This window comes from Pteropus medius, unplaced genomic scaffold (genome assembly GCF_902729225.1).
Source record: "Pteropus medius unplaced genomic scaffold, Ma_sr-lr_union100, whole genome shotgun sequence".
NCBI lineage: Eukaryota > Metazoa > Chordata > Mammalia > Chiroptera > Pteropodidae > Pteropus > Pteropus medius.
In genome coordinates, this window is record NW_024343733.1 from 4,929,146 (window position 1) to 4,947,597 (window position 18,452).

Here is an 18,452-nt window from a genome sequence, read left to right on the forward strand (position 1 = left end):
CATTTTTTTTTTAATGGTATGGCCTTTCTTTTCCACTCAGACTATATTCCAAAGCAACCCGAGTGGCCAATATTTCCCTCCACAAAAAGAAGGATGCCCTACTGCAAATCTACAAAGGCGAGTCCACCGCCGGGCTTATGCAAAAGTATGTCACAGGGCCTTTGCACAGGCAGGTGGAGAAGGGGACAGCGCCTGACTTCCAATTGTGTTTCTCAGCTCTACCACCAGCATATAGCAAAATGTCTGTAGGAAGAAAGCAGAGCTTTGATTAGGCGGTTGGTCCCTATAGTCAACCAATACTCTCAAACAGGACCTTGAACCTAGGAAAGAACCTTCTCAAATTCCTTGCTACTAGTTTCTTTTGAAGGCCCTGTGCCTCTCACTCAGTAGTGTCCACGGTGACAGAATTTGCAAAGCGGCTCTCCCACGCCTTCCAATCCTGGCTCTCAACACCAACCACACAGCTGTAGAAGGACACAAAGCTTTCTTGTGCCATTGCATGATGCTTTCAGAGGCCCAGAGTAGGAGGAACTATTGGGGTTCAGAGGGTCCACACGCGGCCCCCATGGTACCCAGCCCAAAAGGCATGATGGTGTAAGGCACGGATTCTGGAGGCAGACGGCCCGGGCTCAGATTCCATTCCTATTAGCAGGCGCTCCGCTTCCTTTGGTTTCGTCCTTGGTAAAATGGGGTTGATAATTGCACCAGCCTCGAATAATTGTGGCGAAGATGATTAGAACAAACAAATGCAAAACACTTAGAACAGTGACCAGCACATACCTGGTGCTCCATGAATAGCCACTGTTATTATTAGTCATGGTAGTAACATTTATAACGGTGCTGTCGGTTATGATCTAACATAAAAATGGAGGCAGGTGGAAGGAACTGGGAGCAGGAACAAAGAGGAGAGGCATGGAAACAGGGTGTTTCGGCTGCCAGGAGCTTGCTCAGAAACCCCCAGGGGTCCACATGATGACATTTCATTCAGACTTTTTTTAACCAGAATGAGAAATGAAGGTTCTGTGTCAGAAATCATTGCAAATTCCAAATTAGTGAGGTTTCATGGTCTGCGGAAAGGCGCTGGAGGGAAAATTGGTGGACGGGGTGTTTTTTTAGGTGTCGGAGCAAGCTGGCTGATTGATTGTCTCAGTCAATAGACTGTGCAGACAGCAGCCAGGGAGCCGGGCACAGGCAAGGGAATAGGGAGAAGATGGAACACCAGTCAGCGTGGAGGAGGCGGAGACCTGGTCAGCAGTAGAAAGGGACATAGTTACACCACAAGCTGGGGAGACACAATCTAGGCTGTGCGGCTATCCTCAGTCTGGAGGCCAGGGCCAGCCAGCCACAGCTCCTTGAGAACTCTGGGCTCCCTCGCTTCTCACTGTGTGTCCTTAGGCGAGTCACTACACCTCTCTGAGCCTCTGCTATGTCATCTAAAAACCACCCTTACGATACCTACCTCAAAGGCTTATTATGGGACTTCGACGAAATAATGGATTTTAAATGTTTGATGAGGTGTTCAGCACATAGTAGGTGTTCAATAAATGTGCGGCCCCTTTAACAGAATGGGTCAGGGAAAGCGGTGTGACCATGCTTCACCCTGTGAACTCAGAAGCTGCGTTTTGAAATGGCCACTCTCATTCTTAAACGGGGGGCTGACGACCATGTTTTAGATTCTGGGCCACGGGCCACCCCCGATATATTCAAAAGGAGGTAAAAATATAGGGGCGACTTAGATCCAGAGATTAATCTGATTCACAAAAATCTCGGAACTGGACAGGCTCTTCAGAGGTCATTGGGGCCAGTCCCCTGCCTTCAGGACCCCAAACTATTCCAGTCAGATTAGAAGCCATGCGCTCCTCAAAATAACTGGGAAAGGATAATTCATAAGGTTCCTCACCAAGCAGAAATTCTTTGTCACATGGGAGCTTCCAAGCCTCTTTCAATAATAATTGCAATTATAATTACCATAATGAGACATTCTGCTTAGCTTCATAAGCATATATTTCCCACAGCCACCTCAATGCATAAGGTATTATCCCCATTTTAAAAATGAGAAAACTGAGGCTTAAATTGATGAGGGGCTTTGCGCAGGGTCACACTACAAGGTGTTGGAGGGATTTAGAAAGAGCTGCTGGAGCGCGGTGGAGTAAAGAATTTGTTCCTCCGAGGAGATGGGCAGTGGGGGTCAGAAAAGGGAGACGTGGCGGTTGAGCTGAGCCTTGAAGGAGCTGAGCGAGGCTTCTCCTGGCAGAGAAGGGAAGAGAGGGCACTGCAGACGAGGGATCCGCTTGAGCAAAGCCTATTTACAATGAATAATTACAAGGACAATGACAGCTAACATTGACTAAATGCTTCCTCTGCACCAGGAATGGCGTTAGGCACTTTACACACATCATCTCTAAGAGCGGGACACTCGCATTAACCCCATTTTGCAGAAGAGATTCGAAGTGACTTGTCATTCCACGATCACAGCTTGAAAACAGCAAAACCAGCTTTTGAGCTGCAGCCTGCCTGATTCCAAAGCTCTTGGTGGCTCCTGGGTGTTCGGTCACTGCCCATTGTCAACAGAGAAACCATGGACCTCTCTGCCCATGCGGTCGGGAGGGGCTGTCCTGAGATCTCCTAGTCAGCTCCTGCCCCAGCCACCTCCCCAAGTCCTCTTGGAGCCAAGGGGAACACATCGGAGTTGGTGGGAGATAATCACGAAGCTGCCTGCCTAATAAACGTAAAGCTCTGATAAATCAGCAATCCCGTGGTAATGGGTTTGACTTTTAAAAGGCAGATGAAAGTCCCAGCGGAGGGACAGACCTTTCCCATCAACTCCTTAATTAGAATTACTGTGGAGGAGCCCTTTCCGACAGGTGGGACAGCTGGATGCCTGGGCTGGCGTTGAGAAATGGCCACTTCCATGTCAAGCCAGACGTCTGCTCTCTGCAGAGATTCCCTCTCTCCCACAGGGAATCTTTTGTCAGAGAAGAATGATAATGGCAAAAGATGGGGCCTCTGGGACCAGCCTAAAAGAGGGTGAAAGGAAAGGGTGTGATTCGACCCCTTGCTCGTGATTGGTGCTGGAGCTTAGAGGTGGAGTCTTCTGAGAGCTTTCAGCTGATTGGTGGAGCTGCAATGGACCAATCTCCCCATTTATTCTGCTGCTGCCATCATTATCACCATCAATCATCATCATCATCATCATCATCATCATCATCATCAAATAACATGTATTGAACAATTTGTGTGTGTCCAGGAAATGTGCTAAGCCTTTTTTACAGCCACCTTATGAGGCAGGTAATATTAACATCCCCATTAACATTTCCCATCCTCAGAGGGGAAAAAAACTAAGGCTTAATGACATTAAATAACTTCCTGGGGGTCAACACAGTCCGGAAGTAGCAAAACAGAGATTCGTGTCTGTCTGACTCCGGACAATACAGTACTGAGCCATTGTTTTGCATTTAGTAGTTTGATAGGAGAAAATCTTGGATCTGGATCTATGTCTTTGATGGAGTTCATAAGAAATAATGCCTGAGACAGGGATTTGGGTGCACATGACCTACCGGGGGCATGCTCTCGGGAGAAAAGGAGCGAGGAAGCAGGCTAGGGCAGGGGCAGAAAGCTAAGGGCAGGTGTTGTTTCAACTGGAGTGTAGCTTCAGCCTGACCCCGCAGGGAGCTCTGGAATTTTAATTGCACCAGACCCATCCTGCCTTGAGGTAAGCGGACAGGTCTTTCGTAAGCCTATGTCAGTTACTCATTGGCTATGGGCTGTCTGCCCTCCCCCCGACCCGGAAGAGGGCACCTGTGAGGCATTTGCAGCCAAGTTGTACCAACCTAGGATCTGACCAACAGCATCCACTGCCTCTGTAGGAGAACTTCGTGGTGGTCCCTGCTTAGCCCCTAACTTACTGAGTTCCCTTGAGTGTAGCACTTGACCCATCTGGACCTTAGCTTCTCCAGGTTTGGGTTCAAGGTCCTCCGAGGGCTCACCCAGCTCTGACAACACAGCCGCTGCTCCAGCCAGAGCAACGAGCACCTCCGGAGGTTCCAAAGGTGTGAGGCAAGGTGTCTGACAGTTTCCCCCACAGAAGCCCTTTATCTCATTCCTCTGCTGTGTTATTTTAAAACTAACGAGCCCAGACCTCAAGAGTTTGCCACCTGCTCACCGCCTGCCATCGACATTTGTGGTTTGTCTGTTCTGTCCTCTCTGCAGATTTTTAGTGGCAGCTTACTCTCTACTTATTAGGAGTTTTTTTTCCAAACCTCAGCCTCGGGAAGGAGGGTGTGTGTGTGTGTGTGTGTGTGTGTGTGTGTGTGTGTGTGCACACAAGTACATGAAGTCCCAGCTGCTCCATACTCTCAGAACCCACCCCCGCCCTCCACCCCACCACCGCCCCGCCCCACGCATCCATCGTCTATAGTTCTAGCAGATAAAAGGATATGGTGGTAACTCTGGGGAAACGCAGGGAGACAAATTTATCCCTGGGCTATTGAGAGCGAGAAAGAAGCTGGGACACAACATAGAATGGGAAAAGACCATTGTTAGGTTCAGAAGTAGCCACTGAGCTTGGCAGCCATGGCCCCAGTGCAGGAAGGAGCGCCTGGGACATTCAAGGGCACTACAACCTCCCCGCCCTTCCCCTTCCCAGAATCCTTTGCCTTGGGCTGTTCAAGGGAAGGGGATCAGAATCAGCAGTGTGTGAGTCCCCAGTGGCAAGCTTTGCAAGTGAGGCTGCAGAACAATGTGACCTGTTCCTGGAAAGTAGATATTTAAAATGCCACCATGTGCTAGAAATCGTCTAAACACTGGACATGCATCACGTCGCTTCATCCTCACAGCAGCCCCGAGAGGTGCTTACAACTGGTGATTTCACCAGAGAGGGGAAGAGACTTGCCCTAGATAACCTGGCAGATGAGTGAATGAATGAATAGTGGACGAGCATGTAAACGATGACTAGATGGTTGAATTAACACACAAATAGTAAACGAATGATTGCATGTAAGTAAATGAATGGAAGGAGTCAGACACTTGATGAGTATATTTTAAAGCCTAGTCCACATGCCCGGGACACTTCTATTGAGCCATCTTGTTATCCCAAAATCCCACTGGTACAATGCCATCAGAGCTTACCTACCTCTCTTTGCCCCTCACTCTAGCCAGGAGCTTCATCTTACTCCCCGAAAGATCCAACCTCCTGGCTTTAAATACCATCTGAATCCTAACATCTCTCACACGCATTTCCCCAGTGCTGATCTCTTCTCCGAATTCCAGTCTCATGGATCCAACTGCCTACTTGACATCACGTGGATGATTAATTGGAATCTCAAAAGTGACATGTCAAAAACTGAGCTCCAGAGAACCCTTCCGAAACGCCCTTCTCCACCTGCAGCTGCCCCAGGCTCACTCATTGGCAGCTTCATCCTCTCAGTTGCTCAGACCAAAAACCTTGGAGTTACCCTTTCACACTCCATATCCAATCCATGAGCAGAATCCCTGGATTCCAACTTCAGTGTATGTCCAGAATCTGACCACTTTTGACCCCCACAGCAGTGATAACACTGATCGCAGCCAGCATCTTCTCTCATGTGGGCTGTTGCAATAATCCCCTCACTGATCTTCCTGCATTTATCCCAGCTCCCTTGCCATCTACCCTCATCAAGCTGCCAGAGAGGCCCTTTAAAACTTGTCAGATAATCTCTCTCCTCTGCTCAGAACCCTGCAATGGCTTTACCATCTCATTCAGAGAAAGCCCTCTGTGCTTCTCCCCATCAGAGAACTTACTGGACCACGCTGTAATTCCCAGCTGAGGGATCAGTCTTCCCCTTCCAGGCTGGGGTCTCCTTGAGGGCAGAGACAAGTCGTAGCTACTTTGGGGTCCTTGAAATCTGATACTAAGTTCTTGCAATAGCCCCCCAGACCATTCATGATCTGGTCTCTCGTTCCCTCTCTGACATCACCCCCTGCTCTTCTCCCCCGTTCTCCCTTAGTTCTAGTCTCAGTGCATCCAGTATGTTCCTACCCCAGGGCCTTTGCATTGGCTGTGCCCTATGCATATTATGCTCGTCTCCCAGGCATGCACGAGACACACTCCCTCATCACCTTCAAGTCTTACTCAGATGTTACCTTCTCAGTGAGGCCTTCTCTGATCACCCTGCTTAAAATCACAGCCCCCTCCCCAAAGCATTCACAGTCTCCCTTACCCTACCCCATTTTTTTCCTCGATAGCACTCACGGCTTCCAATAATTTATACATTTACCACTTAATGATGTGGGTTTGCTCTCCTCCTCCTTCTCCCCATCCCAGTAGAATGCAAGCTCCACCAGGCAGGGATTCTTTTCTGTTTTGTTCCCTGTTGTGTCTCCAGTGCCTGAAACAAGGCCTACACGTAGCAGGTGCTCAATAAATATTTGTCGAATCAGTGACTGAGTGAAGAATAAGTGAACAGGTCCTGGCAGCACTTTTGGGGACCAGTCTTTACCCTCTCAGCTCTTGAACCAAGGCTTCTCCTACCTTGGGCTGAAGGCTTCCCATCAGGCTGAGAGGGCTTCTGCCCTATTCCCAACAAACCTTGCTTGCTTGGTGCCTCCTCCAGGAGCGGCTGTAATGATGCCCAAAAGGGACTTACCCGGCACAGTTTCCCCCATGTCAAGAAAATATAGCCAGCAACTTGCCCTCCGTGGAGAAATCTAAACCCTGTCTGCAGTTCCAGCTGATACAAAGGTTCTTAAGATGCCCCAGGCTGGAGCAAGAGCTGTTATTCTTGCCTGGGGTGACATAGCTTGGCAAAATCAGGGCTCGGACACAGGTCAGTGGGACTTCAGGACCTGGGCACTTTCTCAGCATCACCTAATCACCTTTTACAACCTGTTCAAGTGGAAAACCACAGCATTTTGGAATTCAGCCATTTCCCAAGTTGGGGTAGCCTGCATTTCAGGCAGCCCCAAGAATCAAATCCAATCTCCCAATCAGCAGTTTGATCCCTCAGTAGGCAAATAGGCGATCGATAGGCCAGCCTGTGGAGGGAGAAGTGCAGGGGTGGATTTGGGGTCGATTGGAGGGTAGCGGATGGATGTGTTCTGTGATGAGAGATCAAAACCCATGCAGGTTGGGGGCCTGACCCACTCGGCTGAGCTGGATAAGAAATGCTGAGCTGATTTTTCTCCATATGGTTCTTTTGTCCTTTGACCTGAACTTGGGAACTGGGCAATTTTTGAAATACAAGAGTGTTTACAGCATACACATACTTACCTGTTCACACACTCACACGCTCTCAGCCCTGAGAACTGAACTAAACCATCCTCATCGGTCGCCCAAGGCGAGAGTGTGTGCTTGTTTGTCTGTGCAGGTCAGCCCTCAGGGTCAAGTGCAAATCTTTTATAAGATCCACAGTCTGGGTACTCAAAGTTTGTCCATGACCTCGCAGCATCAGCTGGGAACTGGTTAGAAATGCAGAAGCGTAGGCCCTAACCCAGACCTGCTGAACCACGTCCCCGGGTGATTTACATGCACGTGAAGGCATGAGACGCACCTGTCCACGTGGCCCTGAAGAATCCGGCTTCCGTCTTCTTTCCCAGTCTCCACTTCTTTTTTTTTTCTGCTTCCCCATGTTCATTGTGACATTGTTTACAATAGTGTCCATCTATACCTATGAAGAAGAAGTTGTGGTACAAATATAGATACAGTGGAATATCATTCAGACATAATAAAAGAAGGAAATCCTGCCATTCGAGACAACACGGATGGACCTGGAGGGTATTATACTAAGTGAAAATACGCCAGTCTCGACAATCACCTTCCAACCTTCACTCCAGCTGTCCCTTCCAACTTACTACCTCCTCTGCGGTTACGTGACGTCCACTGCTGTGTCTTGGTGCTGGGCCTTTGCACGCAGCCCACCTTACTCCACCCTCCTGACCAATCTCCATATACCTTCCAGAAAGCTTTCGATGGCCACCTGCTCATATCTCCCAGGCTGGATTCTGTGGTTCCAGGGCCCTCTGAGCTTCTCTCCATCGGAGAACTGACTGGACCACATTGTAATTCCCAGTTGAGGGATCGGTCTTCCTCTTCCAGGCTGGGGACTCCTTGAGGACAGAGATAAGTCGTAGCTACTTTTGGGTCCTTGAAATCGGATCCTAAGTAGGTGTTCAGTAAACAACTGTTGACTAAACAAAGGAAGTTTTATGAGGGAGATGCCAGCCACATAAAACTTCCTCTTCTTTCTCACTCAGTTTCTCCTAAGATGAGCATTACTGCCCCCACATCCAAAAGATGTCATCCCAATGATATCTCCGGATTCCCCAGGCCTCCCCCACGCTCCTATGCTTTTCCCAGCCATGATGGCAAAGCTCAAAGAGTCACAGCTCCTGCAGATTATCCCCAACCAGGTTTAACTAACCTTTAAAAAAACCTCAGGTCAGGATATTAACAGGGCCCACCGAAGTCCCAGGAGCCCAGGCACAAGTTAGCCAAACCCTTGTCATCTACGGGCTGGGCCAGCCCCACGATAAGCCTTGGGACACAGCCTCTTCTCCAAGCACACAAGGGAAGTCCCTGACTCGCAGGGAAATGACCAAGATTCCCCCTGAGCTCCCCACTCATTACTTTCTTACAATTTTCAAAGTGTTTTCTAGGCTGCCGTCCTTTATCCTCAGACGGTTCTTATAAACAGACAGGGCGGGGTGTTCTTGCCACTTACTATTCCGGGTCTCAGTTTCTCCACGCCTGCTCCTGGGTTTCTTTGAAAGCTTAAACGAGACAGTGCATGAAAAGCGCTTGGCCCGATGCATGGCATGGAGTAGGCGCTCGATAAATGCCGGCTGCCACAATGATCAAGTGATGCCAAAAGTGTGGCCCGGGAGTCAAAAGGCCACAGGTCCAGCCGGCTCCGACACGAGTCACCCATCGTGTGGCCTTGGGCAAGTCCCCTTGCCTCTTGGGGCTTCAGTTTCCCCACTCTGTCAGAGGCAGGCCAGGGCTGGGGGCCCTTCTCGCTCCAGCATTGTTCATCTCTGAATCCCCACGTGGTGTTTAACTCAGCTCAGTGCTCAGGGCACCAGGATCTGCACCCAGCCCTGGGCGGAATGAGCATTTTGTGGAGAGAGGGGTGCTTTGATGCGGGAAGCAGGGAAGCGGCTTGAGAGTCAGGCATCTTGGGGAGTTTTGCCGAAAGTTCAGCCCTGACTCTATCAGAGGCTGGGAACACACAGGTTGCCATGGCTACGGAGAGCAGCGACTAAGCTCCAGGTCGCTGATTAGCGAGAAGGGAGCGGGGAGGCCTTGAGGAATTTGGCACTCAGGCTCGCTCCCTGCCTCTGTGAAGTGGAGCATGCCAGCCCTTGACTTCACTGTTTTAGCTGTCCCCTGAAGATCTTGCCTTCTTTTAAGTACTTTTTTTTATGCAACATCGAAGGGCTATGTGGTAAAAAAAAACAAAAAACGAGGCAGCTGCCGGTACTCTTGAGCAAAGATGGAACGCAGAGTTTTTCTTAGAGCCTTGCAAGGCTGCAGAGCTGGAGGCAGGGAAGGAGGACAGATGGCAGGGCGAGGAGGTGCCGTAGGTGCCAGAGCTGAGGTCTGAGTCCCTTGAAGGGCTGGGTGACCAGCCTGGTCTCCCTCCCTGGACCTCCGCTTCTTTATAAGTCAGGAGAGGTTGAATCTGATCTGTGGTTCCCACGTGAGATCCATCATCAGAACTCATTTGTTCATTCATTCATTCATTCATTCAACAAATCTTTATTGAGCAAAAAAGGCACACGTGGTCAGGCATTATATCCCTGGGGATTTGGTGGTGAGAAAAGAGGTTAGTTCCCATTCTCCTGAAGCTTACATTCTTTCTAGTCCAGGAAACAAACGCTTAGCAAATAAACATATAAAAGAGTCACTTCAAATAGTAGCACAGTGCTCTGAAGGAAAGCACAGTGGGCTCCTGTGGGGGCGGGGGGTTAAGAGAGGAGTAAGATTACCTAAGGGGGTCAAGGAGGGCCTCTGAGAAGGCATTTGAATGAAAGGAAGGAGCCAGCCTTGCACAGAGTTGAAGGAACAGCATGCCAGGTGGAGAGAACAGAGAGCGCAAAGGCCTTGAGTAAAGACCCTGTTCCAGCTGAGGAATAGCAAGGAGGCCATGTGGCTAGCCCCGGGGGAAGGACAGGGAGAGAGGTAGGCGGTGGCGTTTATAACAAAGCAGAGGGCAGATCAGACAGAGCCTTTTAATCCTGGTAATCAACTTGGATTTCATGCTTGATCTAAGAGGAGGTGGGATTACCCGGGATGTTTCTTAAAAGATGCAAATGCCACGTTTCTCTCCTTTGAGACTCTGATTTATTGTGGCTAAGATGGGACCTAGGAATCTGTATTTTTAAAAGCTCCTCGAGGGCCTCTGACACTGTGCCGGGTTTGGGAAACCCCAGACTACATGCTCCCTGAGTCTCTTTCAGTTTTCAGAAAGCTGAGAAGCAAAGTGTTGGACCATCTTGAAAGAAGATCGTAAGTGTTATATTTTATCATGGAGGAGCCCTTTCTTCCTTCCCCCACCACTCCCTGTCTGCCTGGTAGAATTAATTTTGTTTTTGTTTGCTTTGTAATCTCAGGTGGGGTACGAAACACCAGGAAGGTTAAGCCAGCGCTATTGGCAAAAGGGGCAGCCTACCACATCAGGGAGGGTCCAGTTATAAACTGCAGCAACTCCATTATACCTGTCCTCAGCACACCATTGCCAGGGTTTCCCCATCCCCAATTCTGGACCCTGCTACTGGCAGTGATGAATGAGGACTTGACCTCACCCTGAGCTTGTCCCCCAGCGCCTGGCAGCAGCATCTGCCATACTTCCCAACGGCGCAGACAACCCGTAGCACAAGACACCGAGACCTTCCGCCCAATGCTAGCTCTACGCGCCAAGATTTCTTCACTCACAGCAGCTCTCGGTGTTTGCCTGTCGCAGGGTTGCCTCTGGTACAGATTTGTGTCTTTGTTCCTTATCATTCCCTAGAGAACCCCAAATTCCATTCTCGTGTGCGTTCAACTAAACACTCTGCTGGGCTATACACATACATCGTCTAGCTCACTCCTCCCTTTTCTGAGAGAAACGTGGGGTAGGATAGAAAAGGCATTGATTGTAGACCAAGTATCTAAGTAGACTGAGGCATTAGCTGGTTTATGTCTGCAAACTGCACCATAAAGGGATTAGCTTAAAACATCTCGAAAGCCCTTTCTAGCTTTTTGAAACAAATGTCCTCTTCAGCCAGTGCATACATGCTCTTTTATTTATTTATTGAACAGATGTTGCTGAGTGTTAACTAGCAGTGGACTAGGAGGCAGTAAGACATATCCTACATCCAAGGAGTTCATAGTCTAGCATGAGAGAAGACACGGCATGGCAACACGTATTATTAAGAGCTGCAGTAAGGGTAGCAAAAGGACTATCGTATCCTAGAAAAGGGGTTAGATCTCCCCCAAAAGTCTGCTCCCTCCATCACCATCTCCAGCTCATCAGTGGTGACTTCACCCTGTCAGTTGCTCAGGCTCAAAACCTTGGAGTCACCCTTGACCCCTTTCTCTCTTATCCCCTTGCAAATGATGCTAGTTCTGCCTTCAACATACATCAGAATCTGGCCACATCTCATCACCTCCATTACTGCCACACGGATCTGAGCCTGGACTATTGCAATAGTCTCCTCGTCACTATCCTCCCTTCCCTTCTGTCAAGTGTCTTTAGCCACTGGACTGATCCTTCTAAAATGTAAGCCAGACCATATCACTCCTCTCTTTTCAAAAGGCTTCCCATCCCAGTCATAGAGGATCCAAGGTCTTCCCCTGACCGACAAAGACCTGATCTCTAATCTCCCCTCTTATCACTTCAGCCCTTGTTTGCTGTTCCTTGTATATGACAAGAGTCTTTGAACTTGCTGTTCTTTCTGTCTACAACATATTTCCTCCAGATACCTACATAGAAGTTATATATTACCGGGCAACCAATTATCCCAAATCTTTGTGGCTGAAAGCAACAATAAACAGTTATTACCTCTTGGTTCCTGTGGGTCAGGAATTTGGCTGGGTGACTGGCTTACCATCTCTCATGAGATTGTAGTCAGTTGTCAGCCAGGGCTGTAGTCTCATCTGAAGCCTTGACTGGGCCATGGACTTCTAACAACTTCCAAGGTGGCCCACTCCCATGGCTGGCTAGTGCTGGTGATTGGCTGGAATCTCAGTTCTCATTCATATTGGCCTCTTCGTATGGCTACTTGAGTGTCCGCAGAACATGGTCAGCTCCCCTTGGACGGGTCAGTTCAAGAGAGGGAAGCAGAAGCTGCCTCTGTGACCTAGTCTTGGAAGTCACACGTTATAACTTCTACTAATTTGTTCTATTTTCCACAATTTGTTCTATTCATTAAAAAGGACTCACTAAACCCATCCAGTATTCAGGAGGAGAGAAGTTAGGCTCCTCCATCTTTTGATGGCAAAGAATCTGTGAATACATTTTAAAATCATCACGAACTGCAAGGTTAGTCCCTAATCTTTCAAGTCTCCACTCCCCTGTTACTTCCTCAGATAGGCCTTCCCTGATGACTCTATACAAAAGAGCAGTCACCCCTCCCATTTCCTAGCCCCATTACACTGATTTATTCTCTCCTTAATTTATTACCACCTGATATGCCATATTCGTACTTGCTTATGTGTTTATTGCCTGTTCCCCCATCTAGCATGTAAACACCATGATCACAAGGGACATTTCTGTCTTGTTCTAGGCATCCCCACACTTAGAACTGGCCTGGACACAATTGCGGACACTGAGGGAATTGGAGTTCACGAATGCAGGCTAGCCTAGGCCAGGACGAGTATGGGAAGAGGCAAGCCTTGCTGGGGGCTGTGCGGAAATTGCAAGCTTTGAGTTGTCTGAGAAGGGCCAGGACAGCATTTCACATGAATGCGTGGGCAGGAGCAAAGGCATGGAAATGGAACCCTCATAGCAGAAGAGGGGCAGAGAGGTGCAGGGAGAACGGACCCTGAGCAGGATGTATAGGCGTTCTGGAAGCGTGGAGTTGGCAGTGAGGAGGGCTGGGAAGCCCTGACAAGAATGTTCGTTCCTCCTGAGCTTGCAGTATTTCCCACCTCTGCTTCTAAAGATGCACCATAAGCAGGTGACAGAGATAGATGTGTTTTGCTGCCCTTCTCTCAATATTGACTGGGCTTGGCCTGCTCTCCTGGCCACTCTGTGGAGCAGGGAGCTTATCAGATGCATTCATCTTGAGTCATAACACTAATCTGGATGCACTGGCTGCAGGAGGTTGGTGCATGAGAAATCCTGACATTTCTGATCAGTTTTGACTTGCAATCTGCATGCAGGGCAAACAGGGAGGGGCACTTGCTGGTTGGTGCCAGATCAGCCTGTGTCTCTCAGAATCCTGAGTCTTCTTGGTTAGGAGCCTGGAGATTTGAGTGACTTGAGATTTGAGTATCTTCAAAGACTGAGTAACTAAGCAACTTCTTTTCCCTCTCTGGGACTCAAAGAAAGAGGTAGAACTCAGGTAATTCCCCTGCGTTGTTGGAGCTCATCTTAGACGGAGGAGGAAACTACAGGCCTCTGTGGGAACTGTGTCTCAAGTAGGTGGCCTTATACCCACCAAGGACACCAAATAGGAGGTTTGGTTTATCGGGGAATAAAAAGAGAAGGAACGGACACTTTTTAGGGCTTCCTGTTTACTTATATTATCTTCACAACAACTCAACAATATATGGACTGATATTATTCCCTATTTTATAATTGAAACTGACTCAGAGGGGTTGAATGGCTTGCCCCCAGGTCCTTTAGCTATTAAATGGTGCAAATAGTATTTGAATTCAGTTATCTCTGGACCATATAAAAGATAAGGCAGAGAAATGGAATAGATATCACAAAAGGAAGTTGGAACTAATCCTGTCATGCTTTGACCTCTGATTATGTCATGAGGAAGGAAGTGAGATGCTGGTTTCCAGCCTCTCCTTGTGATTTAGTCAGGAGAGGATAGGCTACTCTGCAATGACAAAGAAACTCAATCTCAGTGGCTTAACGTAACGAAGGTTCATTTCTATCATGCAAAGTCTGATGTGTTTCAGGCATCTGTCTTCCATCGAGTGGCTTCACCTTTCAGAATATGTGGCCTCTAAAATTCCCATGACAGAGGGAGAGTTGGAGAAGGTACACAGATCTTATTGCATCAAACTGGAAATGACAGATGTCATTCTCACTGAGACCATTGGCCAAAGATAATCTCATGGCCCGAAACTAATGACAAGAGAAGTTGGGAAATGTTAGGACACCTATGAATATTTGATGAACACTGAGAGTCTCTGTCATATCCTAACACTGTTGCCTTCTTACTTCTGCCCCTGTAGGACAGAACCCCAGAGCAGCCCCATGGTTCCAACTCAGGATGGACCCTCAGAAAAGCTGAGCCAGCATCTGGCAACTGAAGCCTTGGGCACCAACAGCTGGGAGAGAGACAAGGCCTGCCGGGAGCTCAGTCCTGCCAGAGCACACAGGTGAGACTTGGCCCCACTCCTATCTTCAGAGCAATGAGGAAGTTCAAGTTGATGCAGAAATGAAATTTGTTTCTGTGGCCTCTCTCCCCATCTCTCTTTTGCAAACTCATCTTTCAGATCTTTAAATCAGGGGTCAGCATTTTTTTTTTCTGTAGATAACCAGATAGAAAATATTTTAGGTTTGTCAGCCAGATGGTCTCTGCCATGGCTACCAATCCTGCCATTGTAGCACAAAACAGCCACAGGCAATATGTAACCAAATGAGCATAGCTGTATTTCAATAAAACTTTATTTATAAAAACAAGAGATAGGCTAGATTTAGCCCAGGGGCCACAGTCTGTTACCCCTGCCTTAAATGATAGAGTTAGTTTCTCTCTATTTTAATGACTCTGTGAGCCCCTGGCTCTCAAATCATTTTTTTTTCTTTTTTTCTTTGGCAAGGCAACCCTTGGTTGACCTCACAGATTGTAAGGACCTTATCAGCTTACAATCCCTTATTTTTTATTTTTTATTTTTTATGCCTACAGCACCTGGTCTTCTAGGTGGTCTCCCATCCAAATACTAACCAGGCCCGACCTTGCTTAGCTTCTGAGATCAGATGGGACTGGGCTTGTTCAGGGTGGCATGGCCGTAGGCTGACTCTCAAATCATGACTTCAGCCCAGATCTGTCTCCTAAGTTCCAGATCTTTGCATTTATTCCTTAATACAGTTATTCAACCAGTATTTCGTGAGCATCTATCACGTGATAGGCACTGTGCTGGCAACTGAGGATACACCGTTTTATTGCAGCTTAGAGAGGTAAAGTGATTTGCTCAAAATATGGCAGCCAGTAAATGGCAGAGTGGTATTTTGAACTTCAGTCTCTCTGATCTTACTTATATCCTAGACTTAAATGTACTGTATTATGTAATCTGGCTTTACCAGCTGGTTAAGATTTTTTTTTTGGGTGAGGCAACCTTGGGACTCACAGACTAAGACCTTGTTAAGCACAATCTTTATTTTTATTTTTTATACCTACAGCACCTGGTCTTCCTAGGTGTCTCCATCCAAGTACTAACCAGGCTGACCCTTAGCTTCCAAGATCAGATTGATCAGGCGACATTCGGATGGCATGGCCGTAAACTGGTCGAAAGCTTTATTCCTACTCCTCAGACTAAGTCACTACTCTCTCACTGCCCTGAGCCTACATCTTCCCCCGCCCCCCAGTGACAGACAGAAAACCTATCGTGTGTCCTTGGCAGCATCACTCTCTGCATACCACCTTTGCCTCCCTATGTTGAATCAGAGAGTGTCAAAGACATTTCACATACAAGAAAACTGAGATCAGTTGGTAGCAGGGCCAAGATTAGCCTGAGGCCTCCCCATCTGGTCCAAATTCTCGTTTTCTCTCCCAAAGTTCTTGTGTTACTAAGGTAGGTGTTCTAAGCCGTGTTAGGCACCCATTTGAGAATCAGATGCGCGCTGCCCCCAGGAAAAGGTATGTGCTCCATTAGTGCTCCCCAAATCTGTATACCAGTTTAGAGAACTCATAGACCCCTGAGGCCGATGAACAGGAGCCTCTAGTTAAGAACATGAATTTTGAAGAAGTGGCTTGGGAAGCCAGGGTGGCATTCATGGATGAAGTCTGCTCCTCCACCCATGCTGCCATCTTGGCTATGGGCCTTAGTTAGGCTGTGGTTTCAATGAGGAAGAAATAGTTAAGTCCTATCAGCTTGGAAGAATGAAGTTCAATGTCAGATCCAGGGAATTACCTGCAGTAAACAGGGAAAAAAGCTGTTTCCATCACAGGCTGAGGAAAATGGAGAGAGAAGGGGAAGGAAGGGAATTTCCTTACTTTGAAAACATTGTCTCCCAGATGATCAAAGGTGGGTTAGTGTGTTGCAGAGATTCGTGTTCAAACCTGGATGCTGCCACTTATCAACTGAGTGACCTTGGGCAAGTTAGTTTACCTTCCTGGGCCTCAGTTTTCACAGCTATAAAATGGGACTATTGAGGTCTAATTCTCAAGGTCAGGTGAGGATTAAATCAGATCAGGTATGTGCAGATCCTGATGGTGGGCCTAGGATACATGAGGTGCTTAAAACATTAGCTGGAGTCTCATGGAGCCAGAAGAGCAGGTTCTGGGCATGAAAATCTGGAAAAATGATGCCACCTCGTCAGTTTGATTGTGGAGTGTCTGGGTGTCTTGCTTCTTTCTTCTATCTGTGACCCACTCTCTGACATGATAAAAACCACAATAATGATGATAATATTAATAGTGATGATGAAAATCATGATAATTATAATTATAGAAACTATATGTACTGTGAACTTGCTCTGTGCCTGAACAGGGCACATTGCATGAGTGAGCTCTTTTATTCCTTGCAACAAACTTTGCACACAGGTATCCTGTTTTATTCCCATCTTACAGAAGATGAAAATGATACTCAGAGAGGTCTCTGAGCATAAACGAATAAAGCAAGAATTTAAACCCAGGTGTGTCATTTTCTGGAGCCAACATTCTTTAAAAGTGCTGCACATTTACCCTCTGTGTATTTGACCACTGTGTACTAAACCACTGTCTATGTGACCACTGCATACCCAACTGCTGATATGTAACTTCTACTTATGTAATTGTGGTATTCTTAACCACTATTTTGGCTCTTCCAGCCCCATTCTGAGGCACACCTAGGAGAACTGGTGCCGGGGAGAGAAAGAGGTAGAGGAAATGCAGACCCACCTGGGTAAAGGCATTTGAGATTTATGGATGGGGTTATCTCCCTTGCAGACCTCAAATCTATCCAAAGTCAAAGGCTTTCTTGGTTTTACCCCATCACTTAAATCTGAGTCTAGGAAAGTGATTCCTAAATCTTGTTCCTGGGGGACTCCAGAAAGAAGTGAGAGTAATTGACTGAAACAATGAGATCTTTCTCTGTTTTATAAGACACATTTCTAGGCATCCAATCAAGATGGTGGAATAGGTAAACATTGTGCTCACCTCCTCCTATGACCACATCAATTTACATCTAAACTATAGAACAATCGTCATTGAGAATTGCATGTGATCTAGTTAAACAGAAGTCCTATAAGGATCTACAGAAGAAGCCATGTTGAGACTGGTAGGAGGGGTAGTGACATGGAACAGGCTGCTCTCACACCTGTGTGTGGTGGTTAAAAATTAAGAGGGATATCTTGGTTGCAGAGGTCCTCCTAGAGGAGTGAGGTGTCTGAGCCTTACACCAGGTTTACCAGCCCAGGGATCCATTGCTGGGAAGAGAAGTCCCATATCTTGTGGCTGAAGATTGTGGCTAGTGATATGGAGCGGCTGTGGGAGTCCCAGACATTACTCTTAAAGTGTCTGCACACATACTCACTCACTCTAAGCTCCAGCACTAGGGCAGCAGCTCAAAAGGCACTAAGAACATAGGGGGAGGAACTGAATTGTCTGGCTTCAGGGTGAGGGCTAGAGGGGCAGCCTTCTCCCAAACAGAAGTGCTGGCAGAAGCCATTGTTCCTTGTTTGAGGCCTCCCCCTACCCAGCATGCAGACGCAGCTGGATGCCATATCTGAGTCTCCATCAACCTGGCTTACTACACTGGTCACCCTGCCTTGATGATTTCCTGAGATCTTACCCCACCCAACTTGCAGGCCCAACCAAAGCACTTTCAGTGGCTTTTTCTTACAAACAGCCTGTCTTGGCTCATGCTGCAGACTTTCCTAAAATCTCTCAAAGGTTTACAAACCTCAAACAAGCAGCATCTGGCCTCGGTGTGCCCCGTACCTCTTGCTAAGTAGCCCCAAGCCCGGCACTAGCAGTAGCCAGTCTTGATTTGTAGCTTAGCCCCTCTCAGGCACCTCCAAGCCCAGCACAAATGGCAACCATCTGCAGATCACTTTGTATCTCATACCAAGTGGCCCTGGGCAGGGTACAGGCAGTAGTAGACCTGCATGCACAAG

The 18,452-nt window shown here is 47.8% G+C and overlaps 1 protein-coding gene and 1 pseudogene across 1 annotated transcript in view; one reads left to right on the top strand and one right to left on the bottom strand.

Moving 5' to 3' along the window:
- The window catches only part of SRRM4 (serine/arginine repetitive matrix 4), a 144,931-nt gene that overhangs the window by 86,779 nt on the left and 39,700 nt on the right, over nucleotides 1-18,452 (top strand). The window contains exon 2 of the mRNA XM_039868273.1: nucleotides 14,369-14,515. Within this exon, the coding sequence (XP_039724207.1) occupies nucleotides 14,369-14,515 (147 nt within the window). The remainder of the gene's footprint in view (nucleotides 1-14,368; nucleotides 14,516-18,452) is intronic.
- Nucleotides 15,034-15,151, bottom strand: LOC120606911 (uncharacterized; annotated as a pseudogene).